General features: G+C 36.8%; 1 protein-coding gene across 5 annotated transcripts in view; it reads right to left on the bottom strand.

Moving 5' to 3' along the window:
- Nucleotides 1-18,290, bottom strand: part of RABGAP1L (RAB GTPase activating protein 1 like) — a 765,564-nt gene that overhangs the window by 536,595 nt on the left and 210,679 nt on the right. For all 5 annotated transcript variants that reach the window (XM_047840293.1, XM_047840290.1, XM_047840291.1 and 2 more), the window contains one exon: nucleotides 10,820-10,913. In XM_047840293.1, coding sequence (XP_047696249.1) covers nucleotides 10,820-10,913 — 94 coding nt within the window. The remainder of the gene's footprint in view (nucleotides 1-10,819; nucleotides 10,914-18,290) is intronic.

Below are 18,290 nucleotides of genomic sequence, written 5' to 3'. Positions count from 1 at the left end.
AATGAATAGCTTGAAGATGGTTTTATTTAATAAACCAATACCTGATTTTTACCTCACTCACTCAGTTTTTTTGGTGAAGAAATCTTCCTGCTACAAAATTTGACCTCCAGACCTAAGTGTTCAGGGTCAGCACTATGTTTTTCTAGTCTTTACAAAACTCAGCAGCTTCCACACAATTTCAGAACTAGAAGCAGTTATCCAGAAATAATTCTGCCCAATTCCTTAAATTCCCCAAATAATTTAACACTCAAGTCATCAGCATTACTATTCTGAATATATTCAACACATAACACAAATCTTGCTACCACTTTCCAGTTTGGATTTTCCAATGCTCCCATCACAAATGTCTCCTCTCTTCCTCTCCCTCTTCCCCAACGCCCTCTCGCTCAATTCCAGCTCACTATTTTTGTGCAGTTATTTCTTCAAGACATCTTAACTACAATCTCATATAACAGACCTCCACAACTGAACTTCTTACACGTGTTTTTAGCTTTCTTTTCCATACTATCTTTCTTTCTGATAATTCTGAATTACTATGAAATATTTTCCCTTTACATCTCTCTAGTGGTACATTAAATTTAACTGAATTCTGATTTTATCCATAAAAGCTTCACTGCATTTCAATACAGTGATCTAGCTGTTGTATCATAAGTTCAAAATATAGTTTTCAACTATATACTACTTATAAGGTTATTACGAATACAGGCTGTCTCCTCACTTAAAAAAAACATCCCCAAAGCAAAGCTGTCGTGTTTTACACAACAGGTGCTTTACCTAAATAAATCACAAAAATAACTTCATGTAAGCACCTAACTAGTACTCCGAAGACTTACTGAAAATCTTCTTAAAGAACACTAATGTTTAAAAAAGATATTTAAGGGTGCATGAGTGGCTCACCGGTTGGGTCTCCAACTTTGGCTCAGGTCATGGTCTCATGGTTTGTGAGTTCGAGCCCTGCAACAGGCTGTGTGCTGACAGCTTAGAGCCTGGAGCCTACTTTGGATTCTGTGTCTCCCTCTCTCTCTGCCCCTCCCCTACTCACACTCTGTCTTTCTCTCTCTTAAAAATGAATAAACAATAAAAAAATTTTTAATAAAATAAAAAAGATATTCCAAGAGCAATTAAAGATTTTTATCAATCCTCGGGGCGCCTGGGTGGCGCAGTCAGTTAAGCGTCCGACCTCAGCCAGGTCACGATCTCGCGGTCCGGGAGTTCGAGCCCTGCGTCGGGCTCTGGGCTGATGGCTCAGAGCCTGGAGCCTGTTTCCGATTCTGTGTCTCCCTCTCTCTCTGCCCCTCCCCCGTTCATGCTCTGTCTCTCTCTGTCCCAAAAATAAATAAACGTTGAAAAAAAAAATTAAAAAAAAAAGATTTTTATCAATCCTTATGTAATAAATATAAACTTCTCTCATTTAGGCAAATTTTACATGATTCATATGAACTGTCATGACAACTCAATTAGAAGCTAAAAGAATTAAAATACTTGAACTGTAGAAGACGCAGCTCATTTTGCAAAGGTCCAAAAATTAGTTATCATATGGCTAACAGACTCATGAAAAGATGCCCAACATCACTCATCATCGGGGAAATACAAATCAAAACTACAATGAGATACCTCCTCACACCTGTCAGAATGGCTAAAATTAACTCAGGAAACAAGTTATTGGCAAGGATGCAGAGAAAAGAGAGCCCTTTTGCACTGCTGGTGGGAATGCAAACTGGTGCAGGCACTCTGGAAAACAGTATGAAGGTTCCTCAAAAAATTAAAAATTTATAGCAGCACTATCAACAATAGCCAAAGTATGGAAAAAGCTCAAATGAATGAATAAATAAGATGTGGTATATACACACAATGGAGTATTACTCAGCAATCAAAAAGAATGAAATCTTGCTATCTACAATAATGTGGATGGAACTAGAGGGTATTATGCTAAGCAAAACAAGTCAGAGAAAGACAAATATCACATGACTTCACTCATATGAGGAATTTAAGATACAAAACAGAGAAAGATGAGGGAAGGGAAGGAAAAATAAGATAAAAACAGAGAGGGAGGCAAACCATAAGAGACTCTTAAATACAGAGAATAAACTGAGGGTTGCTGGAGGAGTGCTGGGTGGGGGGATGGGCTAAATGGGTAAGGAGCATTAAGGAGGACACTTTTTGGGATGAGCACTGGCTATCATAGGCAACTGATGATGCACTAAATTCTACTCCTGGAACAATTACCAAAAAAAAAAAAAAAAGAAAGAAAGATTTTCTCTAAAAAAAATAGTTTCCTCAGATTCTTTCAATTTCCTGAGGTCCAGTACAAAAATATAACTTAGACAAATTATATTTTATTTCTAAAAAAAAAATTACACTGGATTATAGCTGAGAAATTCTTGTCAATTCTACCTCAGAAGTCTTTATCCATTTGGAACCTCCTCTCCCTATAAGGCCCATGAGTTTGGTAAGATCTCATCAACCCATGAAATTACCTCCCAACCCGTTCCTCTGCTAATAGTTTCTTCCTAAATAATAAAAAACACCATAGCAATTTTAGCCTTAAAATACTTGTTGAGAATTACCTTTACTATGTCAATAACTACTGAAGTTGGATGGTGGGCACATGAGGCTTTACTATGTATGCCTCTACAAGATGGCAAATTCCTTGGGAGCAGGAATGATCTCTTATTCATCTTTAAATCAGCAGTGTCTACAGTTCCTAAGAGAGACTAGATGAATTTTTTTCAGTTGGATGAAATCATTAAGTGACTTGTCATTTTATAGAAAAACAACAACAACAACAAAATGGTCAAGAAACATGGAGCAATCTCAGGGTCTCAGTTAATTTGCTGAAATGGTCTGTTCTGAGTATACATTCCTATCATTCTTGATGATGAACCTCAAAGGTATGAGCTGTTTCTTTATTTATGTATCTCCTGGAGCCTAGAAAGATGCTTCATAAATGTATTTTCCAACCAAGTTATCAATCTTGCATTTTATAAATATAGCAAAGATCTCAATTTGCTATTTAGTCATCAAAATAATTTGGTTCCTGCCATTCTCATGGTCTCTCTTTAAACTCATACTAGCAGGGCACCTGGGTGGCTCAGTCTGTTGAGCATCTGACTTTGGCTCAGGTCATGAGCTCATGGTTCATGAGTTCAAGTTCCACATTGGGCTTGCTGCTGTCAGTGCAGAGCCTGCTTCAGATCTTCTGTCCTCCCCACCTCTGCCCCTTGCCCAGTTGTGCTCTCTCTCAAAAATACACAAATCTTTAAAAAACAAAAAAACTCATACTAGAAGGCTGGCAAGGGCATCAATTTTCCTTATTCTCTTTCTCATTAAAACTTCTACATGTTCCTATAAAAACTAACCTAGTACCCTACCCACATCATAGAAATGGCACCTGTCCACTTGGTTTAAAAAGTTCTCGCTCTGGAGACAGACTGTCTAGATTCAAATACTGACTAGGTCATGTACTCACTGCATGATCACAGGCAAATTACTTACTGGCTGGGGGATCTTGAGCAATTTACCCACTCACTGGCATTATCTGCAGCGTATTTTTATACTAGCTTCCTAACGTAGCGGCAACCTTAGTTTGTCATCTCTAAAATAAAGATAATAATAGTCTCTACCTCTGAGGGTTACCATTATAACACCTGGCACATGGTAAGCAGACTTAAGTCAGCTATTATTTTGTAGCCACACCCCACCACATATCCCCTTTTGCCATCAACTTGGCATAAGACATAATCATCTCTCTTCTGGATTATTTACAGTAGTCTTCCAACTATTCTGCCTGATTCTGTCTTTGCATTATTATAATTTATTTTTCCCTTCAAAGCCAGAAAGATGCTTTTAAAATGTTTAAGTCAAAACACTTCACCATACCATGACATTATCAAGACATAAAGTGGTCAAGTAACTGTCCTAAGAAAAATGAATCTACTTATAATGTAACAGGAAATATATCAATTTACATTTATTTAAAAATTACATGTAAGAAATAACCAAGTACCAAAATATAACCACATAACATTTTTACAGACTTGAAGGGACAGAAATCTGTAAGTCAGGAATCTTTCATTTATAAAATTCATTCAATAAATATTCGTTGAGCACTTACTATATTCTAGGGATGATGATAAGGACCTGTAAGACAACAGTAACATTAAGGAGATCATGTGCATTTGACCTAACTTTGAAGGGTTACAACAGAAAAATGAGTTCAAGACAGTGATTCTGACAATGAACACCACAAATCAAAGAGAGAGGAACGTGATACAAGGGATTATGAAGGCACTGACTTATGAAAAGCATGCACCTCAAAGAGCTACTCTACACATAAGCCATAAATTTCATTCCCGTCTTTCTCCCTTTTTTCCCCATTTCCTTCCTTAATTAATATTTATTATTTGTTCTGATGTGTTCTGTGTACTATACAACATGAAAAAGCATTTAGGTCTTTTTTCCTTCTTTTGTTTTTCTGATGTAGCAGTAGTAGTATTTTGTACTTCAACAACTAAAATGCTCCAGACTAATACTCAGGCTTTTTGGGTTTTTGTGATTTTTTTTCTCCCATTTAAGGCACAATTTATGCAGCATAAAATACACCGCAGTTCTGTGAGTTTTGACAAATTCATATAGCTGTGTGGTCATCACTATAACCATTAAAAAACTCTCCTATGCTCCCTTGTAGTCAACGCCACCCAACATGATCAATTCTTGGCAGCTACTGATACATTTTCTTTTTTTCTTTATTTATTTAAATTCAAGTTAGTTAACATACAGTGTAGTACTGGTTTCCGAGTAGAACCCAGTAATTCATCACTTACATATAACACCCAGTGCTCATCCCAACACGTGCCCTCCTTAATACCCATCACCCATTTAGACCATCTCCTACCCACCTCCCCTCCAGCAACCCTCAGTTTGTTCTCTATATTTAAGAGTCTCTTATGGTTTGCCTCCCTCTCTGTCTTTATCTTACTGACGCATTTTCTATCATGAAAGTTTTGGCTTCTCTAGAATCTTATATAAATGAAATGATATGGTATTAAGCCTTTCGAATCTGACATATTTCACTTAATATAATGCATTTGAGATCTATCGTGCTGTTGCATGTATCCGTAGCTCACTCTTTTAATTGCTCAGTATTCCACTGACCAGTTAGTTGATTCCATTGTACCAGTTAGTTGATCCAGGTTGGAGAGCATTTGGATTGTTTATAGTCTGGGACAACTATGAACAATGATGTTGTAAACATTTGTATACAGGTTTTCATTTCACTTGGGTAAATACACAGGAGTGGAATTGGAATTGCTGGGTAATTTAAGAAGTATGTGTTGAACTTTACAAAAAAAAATTGTCAAACTTTCCAAAACAACTGCATCATTTTGCATTTCCTCCAGCAAAACAGGTTGCTTTGTACCCTTGCCAGCTCTTGGTATTACCAGTGTTTTATTGTTGTTTGTTTGTTTTTTTTTATTTTAGCCACTTGAGTATGCGTATAGTAATATAGTAATATCTCATTGTGGATTTAATTGGTATTTCCATAATGACTAAAGTTGTTTAGCATCTTTTCATAGGCTTATTTGTAATCCAAAATATCTTTTTTTAAGTCCATTTACTTATTTTGAGAGAGAGAAAAGAGAGAGCAGGGGAGAAGCAGAGAGAGAGGGAGAGAGAAAGAATCCTAACATGGGGCTTGAACGCACGAACCATGAGATCATGACCTGCTGATCTGGAATCAAGAGTCAAACACTTTAAACCAACTGAGCCACTCAAGCGCCCCCAAAATATCTTCTTTGGTGAATTGTCTGTTCAGATCTTTTGCTTATTTTTAAATGGGCTTTTTTTAGTATTAAGTTTTGAGAATTTTTTTTTTATTCTGGATATAAGTCTTTTATCGATACGAGTTTTGCACATATTTTCTCCCAGTGTGTAACTTTTCATTCTTTTCAATGTCTTTTGAAAAACAAAAGTTTCGGGGCGCCTGGGTGGCTTAGTTGGTTAAGCGTCTGACTTTGGCTCAGGTCATGATCTCGCAGTTGGTGAGTTCAAGCCCTGCGTCAGGCTCTGTGCTGATGGCTCAGAGCCTGGAGCCTGTTTCAGATTCTGTGTCTCCCTCTCTCCCTGACCCTCCCCCGTTCATGCTGTCTCTCTCTGTCTCAAAAATACATAAATGTTAAAAAAAAAAAAATTAAAAAAAAAAAAGAAAAACAAAAGTTTCTAGTTTTGATGAAGTCAAATTTATTAGTTTTTTTCTTTCATAGATCATTCCTTGGTGTCATATGTAAGAAATCTCTGCCTAACCAAAGGTCACAAAGATTTCCTATGTTTTCTTCTATAGCTTTTATAATTCTGGCTTACATTTAGGCCTATGACCCATTTTGATTTAATTTTCTATACAGGGCAAGGTGTGCTTCAAGGTTCTTTTTTACTGTTTTTACTTTTTGCAAATAGATATCCAATTACTAAGCATTATTTGCTGAAAAGACTATCCTTTCTCCATCAAATCTTGACTACACCTCTGTTTAAAATCAATAGACCATATTTGTGCATATTTCTTTTGTGTATACAGCTAGATCGAGATATAATTTGAAGTACTTAATTCAGTGGTTTTAATATATTCACAGTTGTGTGGCCATTACCAAAATTAATTTTAGAACATTTTCATTACCCTAAAAAGAAACCCCGTACTTCTTAGCAATCACTCCCTACTTCCCTAAATCCCCACTTCAGCTCTAGACAACCACTAATCTATTTGCTATCTCTACGAATTTGCCTATTCTGGATACTTCATATAAATAAAATCGCACAATTGGTTTTTTCTGATTTGTTTTCCTCACACAACATAATGTTTTTAAGGGTCATGTATGTTGCAGATGTACCAGTACTTTATTTTTATTGCTGAATATATCCCACTGTATGTATATACCACATTTATTTATCCTTTCATCACTTGGTAGACATGAGGATTGGTTTCACTTTTTAGTTATTATGAACAATGATACCATAAACATTTATGTACAAATGTTTACATAGACATATGCTTTCATTTTTATTGGGTATATAGCTACAAGTGGGATTGTTAGGCCATATCATAGCTCTGTATTTAACCTTTTGAGGAATGCCAAGAATGTTTTCCAAAATGGCTGCATCATTTTACATCGCTATCAGCAGTGTTTTTAGGGTTTCAATTTCTCCACACCCTCAACAACACTAGTTATTGTCTTTTTTTATTATCCCAGTAGATGTAAAATGGTATCTCACTGTGCTTTTGATTTGCATTTCCCTGATAGCTAATGATGTTAAGCATCTTTTCATGTGCTGACTGGACATTTGTATGTCTTTTTGGAGAAATATCTTTTTATATTGTGTGGTTCTATTTCCGAACTCTCTATTCTGCAACTTTGATCTATGTGTCTATCCTTTAATCAGTAATGTCTTGATTACTGTAGCTTGATGGTAATCCCTGAAATCAGGTAATCCCTAAAATCAGGTAGTATAAGTCTCCCAAGTTTGTTCTTCATTTTTAAAATTGCTTTGGCTCTTCTAGTTACTTTGCTTTTCTATACAAATTTTAGAATCAGCTTTTCAATTGCTACCCAAAAAATTCCACTAGGATTTTGACTGAAATTACACTGATCCCAATGATTAGTATGGGAAGAATGGAAATCTTAACAATATTGAGACTTTAATTCTATGAACATGGTATATTTTTCCATTTATTGAGGTCTTTCATTACTGTTCTCTAGTTTTTCAAAGTATAGATCTAGTAACAGTTTATTCAGTTTCTACCTAAATGTTTGATTTTTTTTCTAGTGCTTTTGTAGGTTTTTAAATTTCCTTTCCAATTTTCAATGATAGTATATATAAACAAGATTGATTTTTGCATTACTTACCTTGTATCCTACAACCTTGTAAAACTCAGTGTCCAAGGTAGGTTCTGCCAATAAGTAACAGCGGTACGCAATCGAACGGTAGAAGAAAAGAAAGATTGCACCGCCAGGAGTAGCTATACCACAACTCCCGAGAATTACTAATACCTACCAGGCCCTCTAGGAAATACTAGTACCAATCACAAAGTGTTTCCCCCAACCAGCTCAGGGGTCTGGGTATCTCTTCAGAAGCAAAGAACTAACCAAATGACCCCTCCCCTCACGGTTCCTTCTAAACCCTAGCTACTCTGAGTATCCTCAAAAGCCTAAGCAACCAGTTGCACAGCCTTCCTCAGAGGTCCCTGCACCAGCTCCTCAGGAGACCTACACTGAGTCCCTAGATTCTGGTCACAAAACTTCTTCCATTTTATTTCTCTGGCCCTAGAGGATACAGCTGCTTCCTACTACTGGGGTTACTTCAATGTCTTCTTTCAGCATTCTAACACACTAGAAAACAATTACTTGCATTAATACCCTTCTGTTTGAAAAGGTTGGCATGGCTTCTCTTTTCCAGACTAGACTCTAACAATCTTCTTGCTCTGATCAGCACCCCTTCCCCACTCCCAACACCTAACTCCCCTATGAAATTCTATTAACTAATGACAAAGATATTCTCCCTCTCCCTCTCAAAGCTTTTACTACTTTTAAGTAATCTCTACACTCAACATGAGGCTCAAATTCACAACCCTGAGATCAAGACTAGCATGTTCTACTGACTGGGCCAGTCAGGTGCTCCCAAAGACTCTCTTTTTGACCAAACTTGTTTAGGCTCACCTGAACTCTCTTCTCAAATAGGTCTGACTTTTTAAGCTTCCATGCTCATCTCTGCATTGTCCAATTTTAGCAAGAATCCTACTAAGTCAGTTTAGCCAGAATCTGCCATCATCAGTACCTGATTACTCTTGATTTCTAATTGAGTTCCTCATCTTCCACCATATTCAAGTAATGTCTGATCATCCTGATCCACCTTTAGCAAGAATTTGTTAAGTCAAGTTAGCCACGAATCTCTTTACCCCTGATGTTTTCTCTCAGTAATTTTCCATTTGCTAACCTCCACCCTCTCCCTGGCTGTAAATTTGTGCTTCTCCTTGCAGTATCTGGAGTTGAGCCCAGTCTCTCCCCTACTGCAAGACCTCATTTCAGGAACCCCTATACCTGTCACGATAGCTCCCCCTCCTGAATAAAGTCTTCCTTATCACCTTTAACAACTGCCATGAATAATACTAAGTGAAATCAGTAAAAACATAAATTTAGAAACATGGACAATGCTTATTACATTAATCTATTAACTTCTGGATACAATATAGGGAAAAATTGTGAAAAGTTTTGAAATGGGCTAACGTATGGAATGCTGCAGCTTCTGGGAATTACCTTTTGTATGGAATGCTGCAGCTTCTGGGAATTACCTGATATGATAGAGGTGTGTGTTTCTATTCGTCTTTGATAAGGCAAATTTACAACTCTCAACAGAAGATAATGTGTGGAAAACTAGACATGCATAAGTTTTTTGTCCATAGCTATGAAAATAATTCCTGCTCTTGGCAATGCAAGTGAATTATCAGGAAGAGAATATAAATCTCTAAACTGAATTCTCATCCTGATTGGTTGTAATATCTAACTGGCTCCATTACTTAAGGAGTTAAATAAACCCTCTGAGATGTGTTCAATTTATATTTTGTATGTACACAAGATAAGATGAATTTTCTTTGTTCGATTAAGGGGAGACAGCTAGCCCTCCTAACACTTAGGGTATCTCCTTAAAAACATAATAGGTTCAACATTTTGTTCAGGAAGTTGATAAACCTACTCTCCAGATTTCATACTGAGAAGTCACAAGCTTCCCGACCATCAGAGCTATAAATATGTATCTCTTAAATTAAATCAGGAATCCCTTAGGAAGTGTATAGGAGATTTGATGAAGATTATCTTTATCAAAAGGTATAAAGTTTTAGGGACACATGGGTGGCTCAGTTGATTAAGCATCTGACTTCAGATCAGGTCATGATCTCATAGTTCAAGTTTGAGCCCCACATAGGACTCTCTGCTATCAGCACAGAGCCCACTTTGGATCCTCTGTCCCTCTCTCTCTCTCTGCCCCTCCACCGCACATTCTCATTCTTTCTCTCTCTCAAAAATAAATATACATTTTTAAAAAAAAATAAAGTTTTAATTATTTCTTCTTCTGCTTTACTGTATAAAATGTGTGAAATTTTTCCCAGACCTAGTAGTTTCTCCTGGACTACCTGCGTGCATGTAATTTGATACACATACTCAATAATAAATCGTGGTTTCTATATACTGGTATGGCAGAATCTTTTTGTGGGCAAAATTATTTAATTTTACTAACAACTGATAGTCATGATTTCCTCTTTAAAAAACTTAATAAACAGAGTATGTGTAATAAATATAAACAAAGTACCCTTTTTTGTAATTCCAGATAAAATGCTACAAAACATAAAGTAACAGTTTTAGTCAGAAAGAATAAAACAGGCTTGGTTAACAGTTTATAATCAGTGGTGAAATGAGTAACTCTAAGCACTATAGCCTCTTTTCACGGTAATAGACTTAGGAGAGAAAGGAAATATAACCCTTTAACAATAGATATTTACATATTTTAGCAATAAAGCAAAGAGTTGATTACTCTGAGCAATGTTCTGCCTGAATGAAATAATAAGACAAATATATCTTCCAAAAGTAAGTTAAATAAGACCATATTGGGTGGAAGACTCAGGCAAACATAAAGAGTATCTATGAATTATATTTTAACTTTCATGTTTTTAAAGTACATTAATATACTAATATTAAGATAAACATATAGATTTTAATAAGACAAATGAACATCAACTAGGTAAATGTAAAATTTTCAATAAGAAAAATAAATTTTTTACCATCTTCCTAGCAGTTCTCCCCAAGAATAAAGGATCTTCTCAGGACAATCCTTAGACACATCACCGGTTCCACTTGAGAGCTCATTATCACTCTCTGCAGGAGAAACACAAAAAAAAAAATGACCAACATTGTATTATATTTTTGATATTTATATATTATTAATCAAGGAATATGACTGTGTGTTTAATAAAACAAACAATACTTTTGCTTATATTATTATGCCCACTGGAAAAAAAACAGTAAAAACTTCATTAATATATCTTTAGTGCCGAGATAAATATAATCCCAAAGCATTAAATGTTTTATAAAAATTCCTATTCAGTTTACATAGTATGAAATTGAAAATACCTATATATAAATAACTTTATCCAAAGAGGGTAAAATTGTATAAATTTTTTAATGTTTGTTTATTTTTGAGAGAGAGAGAGAGAGAGAGACAGACAGACAGACAGAACATGAGTGGGGTAGGGGCAAAGAGAGAGGCAGACACAGAATCCCAAGCAGGCTCCAGGCTCTGAGCTGTCAGCACAGAGCCTGGTGTGGGGCTCAAACTCATGAACCATGAGACCATGACCTGAGCCGAAGTCGGACACTTAACCAACTGAGCCACCCAGGCGCCCCAAGAGAGTAAAATTATAAAGTTAATGGTAACACAATCAGAAATTCCTATGTGATACACTCACTACTCACGAGACTAATATTCTCAAATATTAATCTTTTATTATTAATACAAACAAACACTGAAATGAAGATTCAGGTATATATATCGATATGTAATACTGAGAACTATCAATATATAACACTGAGAAATATATATATTATGATAACACACAACTAGAAATATTTAAAACTTTAAGGTTTTAAGGGTATATTCATAAGTACAAATTTTTTGTTTTTGAGAGAGACAAAGAGAGACCGTGAGCAGGGGACGGGGGCAGAGGGGGCGAGAGACAGAATCCCACACGAGGCCTGATCCCACAACCCTGGGATCACCACCTGAGCTGAAATCAAGAGTCAGATGCTCAACTGACTGAGCCACCCAGGCTCCCTCATAAGTACAAATACTTCTGACTAAAGGAAATACTAAAATGGCCTTTTAAAATGGCAATTTTATAAAATATCCCAATATGTAAAGTAATAGCTTTAGAAAGAGTAAGATGGGTTGAGTTACAGCCTACAATCAGTGATGAAATGAGTAACTGTAAGCTCTATAAATCTTTTAAAAAAATTTTTTTAACGTTTATTTTTGAGACAGAGAGAGACAGAGCATGAACGGGGGAGGGGCAGAGAGAGAGGGAGACACAGAATCGGAAGCAGGCTCCAGGCTCTGAGCCATCAGCCCAGAGCCCGACGCGGGGCTCGAACTCACGGACCGTGAGATCGTGACCTGAGCTGAAGTCGGACGCTTAACCGACTGAGCCACCCAGGTGCCCCAATAAATCTTTTAAGCGGTAACAGAGGTGGCAGAGAAAGGAAATGTAATGGGCACAATTTATCTCATTAGAATAAGGACTTTGACACAGAGCTATATACGAAAAATCTGGAAAAGTATTATCTGAATGATAAAATAAGCTAGATAAAAATCTGTCTGTCTCTTTGCAAGGACCAGTGTTTTATCAATGTTGTTAACAGTACAACAGAAGTTGGCATTAAGTGAGTCCCACAGGGATCTGTGTTCAGAACAGTATTACTCAGCATACCACAAAGCCAATGGTCGAAGTATAAACTAATTCATATCAGTGGATATAATTAACACCAAAAAACATTAAAATAAAGGTAGGTATATTTGGCCTAGTTAAAAGATTTGGTCATACTTACACAAAAAGATTTTATCACGTTTAGTAAAATATAACCAAAACATATGCACACACGTAGACAAATACTTCAACTTCTTTTTTTTTTATTATTATCTTTTTCAACGTTTAAATTTTTTTTTTTTCCAACGTTTATTTATTTTTGGGACAGAGAGAGACACAGCATGAATGGGGGAGGGGCAGAGAGAGAGGGAGACACAGAATCGGAAACAGGCTCCAGGCTCCGAGCCATCAGCCCAGAGCCTAACGCGGGGCTCGAACTCACGGACCGCGAGATCGTGACCTGGCTGAAGTCGGACGCTTAACCGACTGCGCCACCCAGGTGCCCCAGTACTTCAACTTCTTTAGAACACTTTATTCAAAATGTGAACATTAGTCTGGATATTGGAATGGTCAAGGTGGTAAATACCTCACATAAGCAATTCTGTGAACTTTGCAACAAGTTCATGAAAATAATAGAAATGAGAGATTTTTAAAAAGCTAAAACAAATGAAGTATTGCAGGAATAATGTAAACAGCAACAAATGAAGCCTTAATATTAAAATGTCCTAAAGAACTATCCCAGGTAAACAACTGTCCCTTATAATCCTTACAATTTTTCATCTAAACTGAGGTAGTAAAGAGGGTCACTATTAAAAGTTACACTGGAGGGGCACCTGGGTGACTCAGTCAGTTGAGCATCCAACTTTGGTCCAGGTCATGATCTCACGATTCGTGAGTTTGAGCCCCGTATGGGGCTCTGTGCTGATAGCTCAGAGCCTGGAGCCTGCTTCACACTGTGTCTCCCCCACCCCTCACTCCCTCCCCTACACTCGTGCTCTCTCCCCTCTCTCTCTCAAAACTAAATAAACATTAAAAGAAAATTTTTTTAAAAAGTTACACTGGAAAAAAGGTGAAACTTATCTCAGGCAAATAGGGACTGCTGATCACTCTTCCTATAAATTGGTACCAAGTATAATATGAGTACTTATAATATAAACTGGATTTCAATTAAGCAGGGTCCAGGATGGTCCCACCTTATACTCTGTTTTGCTCCACAGTAAATAATAATACAACAAGGTTCCAAAGTATTTGATGAAGTTGTACATGCTAAATTGGAGACTAAAATCTAAGAACATAATGAAAGGGAAAAAGAAAATAGGACTCAAATCATTACTACTGACACAGAAAATCTCAGATTCTTCTTATTGTTGTTGGTAAAGGAATAAAACAAAATTGAGATGCCATAAGAAAGATTAAGAAATCTGACTACCTATAAATTAAAACCTTATATGAAGTAAGGTATAGAGTACATTAAAATAAAATTTCCAGGGCACCTGGGCGGCTCAGTCAGTTAAGCATCTGACTTCAGCTCAGGTCATGATCTCATGGCTTATGGTTTGAGCCCCACATCAGACTCTCTGCTGTCAGCCCAGACCCTGGAGCCTGCTTTAGATCCTCTGTTCCCCTCTCCCTCTACCCCTCCCCTGCTTGAATGCACACTCTTTCTCTCCCTCTCTCCTTCCCTCCCTGTCTCCCTCTCTGTCTCTCAAAAATAAACATTAAAAAAAATTTTTTTGAACATATGACAAATGGTCTTAATACTCAATAAACTAAAAAATCCAACAGAAAATTGGTCCAAGGACATAAACATAGTACAGTTGTATAAAATATAACTGGCCAATAAAGACACTGAAGAAAGCCCTATCTCAATTATTTTTTTATTTAAATTAAAACAATGAAACAAAAAAAAACAGATAAAATAAGGAATAATACCTACTGTTGATAAAAATATGGGGGAACAAGCAAGAAAGCTGATGTTTAAATAAGAGTCATCTTTTAAAATGTATTAAGATTCTAAATTAATATGCCATTTGATTTAGCAACTACACTTTTAAAAATTTATTCTTCCAGGAACACATATGCCAAAGAGATATATGTAAAAGATTTCATTGTATCACTGCTTGTAATAATAATTGAAAACTATCACGTATTATTTAATAGAAGTTTGTTAAATTATGGTACATCCTTTCAAAAAATACTATCCAATAGTTTAAAAGAATTGACTAAATCTTTTATGCTAATATGAAAACCATCTAAAATACATTACTTTGTGATGAAAAGCAAGAAACAAATTAGTAATTTTTAAGTATGGTTTTATTTCTGTAAGTAGTATTACTTATACGATTACAAAGACCTTTAAAAATAGCTGTAAGATGGGGCGCCTGGATGGCTCAGTCAGATAAGCATCTGATTTCAGCTCAGGTCATGATCTCACAGTTCGTGGGTTCAAGCCCTGCGGTCAGGCTCTGTGCTGACAGCTCAGAGCCTGGAGCCTGCTTGGGATTCTATGCCTCCCTCTCTCTCTGTCCCTCCTCCGCCTGCACTAGATCTCTACCTCTCAAAAATAAATAAACATTAAAAAAATTTTTTTTCAACATCTGTTAAGATTATACACCAATTTTTTTTTTTTTTAGAGAGAGTGTGTGCTAGTGAGGGAAAGGGACAGAGGAGGAGAAAGAGAGAGAATCTTTAACAGGCTCCATACTCAGCACAGAGCCCAACACCGGGCTCAATCCCACAAGGCTGGATCATGACCTCAGCCGAAATCAAGAGTTAGACACTCAACCGAGCACCCAGGCACCTCTACCAAACTATTAAGAGCAATTGTGTTTTGGCACCTACCAGTATCTTATCACATAGTAGGCATTCAATAAATATTCAGGGAATGCATCTTTCACTTTTCTTTTTTTTTTCTTTTAAGTTTATTTACTTACTTAGAGAACGCGAGCTTGAGCAGGGATAGGGGCAGACAAAGAGAATCCCAAGTGGACTCCCCACTGTCACCACGGAGCCCGATGCGGGGCTCAAACTCGCAAACCATGAGATCATGGCCTGAGCCAAAGCCAAGAGTCAGATGCTTAACTGACTGAGCCACCCAGGCACCCCTGACTTTTAAGTTTCATACTTCTGGAATACTCTTATCTTTTAAAATAAGTACATGTAACTATAATGAGCATGGGGAAAGGACTTTTACCTTTTAAATAATCCCTGTTGCTATAGAAAACAAAAACCTATTTCATTGTTATAAACCCCTACTAATAAGCCATAAAATCATCACTGATAACAAGGTATTTTCTCCCTGACAATCTCTCAAGCTGTTTTCCACCACAAAAAGGAAATTAGAACTGTAAACTCCTAGAGTAGCAGAGGAGAACCACAAAAGAGAAGAGAAAAAAATGGGCACACTGAAGTTAAACTAAATCCCTGATGAACAATTAAGGCAGAAACCACAGCAACACAGGGCCCAAATACTTGGATAAAAAATAGGACTTATCCAAAGAAAACAGAAATCCTAGGCCATTATTGAATGTCTGCCCTTTCTATCTATATTCCAGGCACTATTCTTTAGTTTTATAAGCATTAACTCATAGTATCCCCTAAATAACCTAATAAGGTAGTCACTACTAATTTTCCCACTTTCAAAATAAGAAAATTGAGGCACAGAGAGGTTAAGTAACTTGCTCAAAGTCGCCCAGCTACTAGGTGACTCCAGAATTTAACCTCAGTTTGAATCCAGAGTCATACCACCTCTCCTTATAGTTTTTCTTACCACGTTTTCATGGGAGACTATGCTTGGCATTTAGCAGATACCAGCCTATGCCAAGTACCAACATCTATCTAGTAAATGCTGGAAGCCAGAGCCAAGAATGGAAAATGCAGGCATATTTAAAGCAACATGACCAAGAAACACTGAACTTGGAACAAGAGATAATGGAGAGGCTTCAGGGGTGTAATCCCCTTGACATTCAGGAAGAATAAGGATGAAATTGATATCCCAGTCACCTCAAAAGTGAGCCAGATCTATCTTCTTTACTGCAGAAACTACTTACCATAGGTGTTTTAAATACTTAATGGCTTTCCTGCTAGAGAGGAAGAAAGGAAGCTAAAGAAATATAAAGTTCCTACTATATTAGACATGACAGAGTGTCTAGGCAGAATGAAAGCAATGAACTAAGAAAAAAAAATATGAATCACAAAGACACTGGAGACCAAAGTGCAGTAAGAAAGAGTGAGGAAGTTAGCAAGTAGCACATGACAAAGAAGAAAAGGAACAACAGAACAATGTGGATATGTAAAAGGATAACTCTGAAAGTTCTGAAAAAGCAACTGTATCCCATTCTACAGAGAGGAAAAAGAAAGGAAAAATGATAGAAGGCTGGGATTCCTATCTTCTTGAATCTTTCTTTTCCATCAAAATTCAGGTTAGGATTACCCTTTTCTGGATGGGCTAAATGCTACTCCACTGAGCATATTCTTTCATGGCAATTATCACACCATATTACAATCTCTATTTTCCTCTCCATCTTCTCCTATTAGACTTTAAGTTTCTTGGCTGCGGGGACTAACTTTAATTTCTATATTTCCAGTACCTAGATGTATTTGGCCAAAGAGTGTTAGAAGTTTCCCAAATTGGTAATTGGAGAGGAGAAGATGCGAGAAAAGAAAATCCATTACAGGTACAAAAAATGTATGTCTTGAAAATTAGTGACCTTCCGTACATGGGCATCTATGTGCAGACATGAGTAGAGGCAACCAGGTCCATTCAGTCATTCATACTGGATTTTGGAGCCAAAATGCCTGGATGTGAAACCCAGTTCCACTACTTAGTAGCTGTGATGCTGGTTAAGTTATTTAACCTCTCTGTGCTTCAGCTACCTGTTTGTAAAATGGGAATAGCAATTAAGCAAATTACTATGCAAAACACATATATATTACAGTGTCTGGCAAAAGACAGGCATGTTGGCTATTAAAAGCTGTTTTCATTCAACCAATTAACCTCCTATGATGTACAATACTGGGATAAAAGCCGGAGTGCAAATTTTGAAGAATGAATGAGTGGGAAATCGTGACCGTAAATGTCGATTTTTCTTTATCCAAGCTCATGAGCTTTGGGAAGGTAAGAGAGTATAATATTGCTAAAAAGAACAACACGGTCATTTCAAGCATTATACTTCCTTCATCAAGCCCCATTCCCCAGAAAATTGGCCAGTTCTTCCTTTTTGGCTCCTACAGAGACTCCTACAATAATATCTGTAAGACTTCCAAGAAAACATGTCTGTTTTCATTATGATGCATTTAATACCTATAACTTTCATGTGTTACACATCTTTTTCCCTTTCTCAGAATCCAAGCTCTGTCAGGGCTGGGAGTGTATCTTGTCTTTATTTAGTAGCCTTTACTCAACTGAGGAAAAAATGGAAGTATTTCTTTGTTACTGCTTTATTTTTAGAACATGTTCATACATGTAAGGTAACTGAGAAAGAAAACACTGGAAAGAGAAAGATGAGGAATCAGGCCAATTCCCTAAAAAGACATGAAATTGCCCAGGTTTGGATTAAAGGTAGTGACTGACCAGAAGTACATCCTGTATTTTGACTGAATATGGGGCTTTGGAAAAGCTTAAAGACGTTAAGATACAAAGTTGAGGGAATCCGTAGCTAACAGCTTCAACTTCCTCTATAAAGTTCACTTTAGAAGAGGTCTCTGAGAGACTCTGCTAAACTTAGGTAGCAAACTTTGGCTAGAGACTCCTCTAATATGCCCAACCTCAATCTTTTCCATGAACGTTCTCCTTCTCAATTTGTTTCCCCACAGTCACTCTCCTCCTTCAGAA

The sequence above is a fragment of the Prionailurus viverrinus genome, chromosome F1 (genome assembly GCF_022837055.1).
Source record: "Prionailurus viverrinus isolate Anna chromosome F1, UM_Priviv_1.0, whole genome shotgun sequence".
Lineage (NCBI taxonomy): Eukaryota > Metazoa > Chordata > Mammalia > Carnivora > Felidae > Prionailurus > Prionailurus viverrinus.
This window is presented reverse-complemented; position numbering and strand designations above follow the sequence as displayed.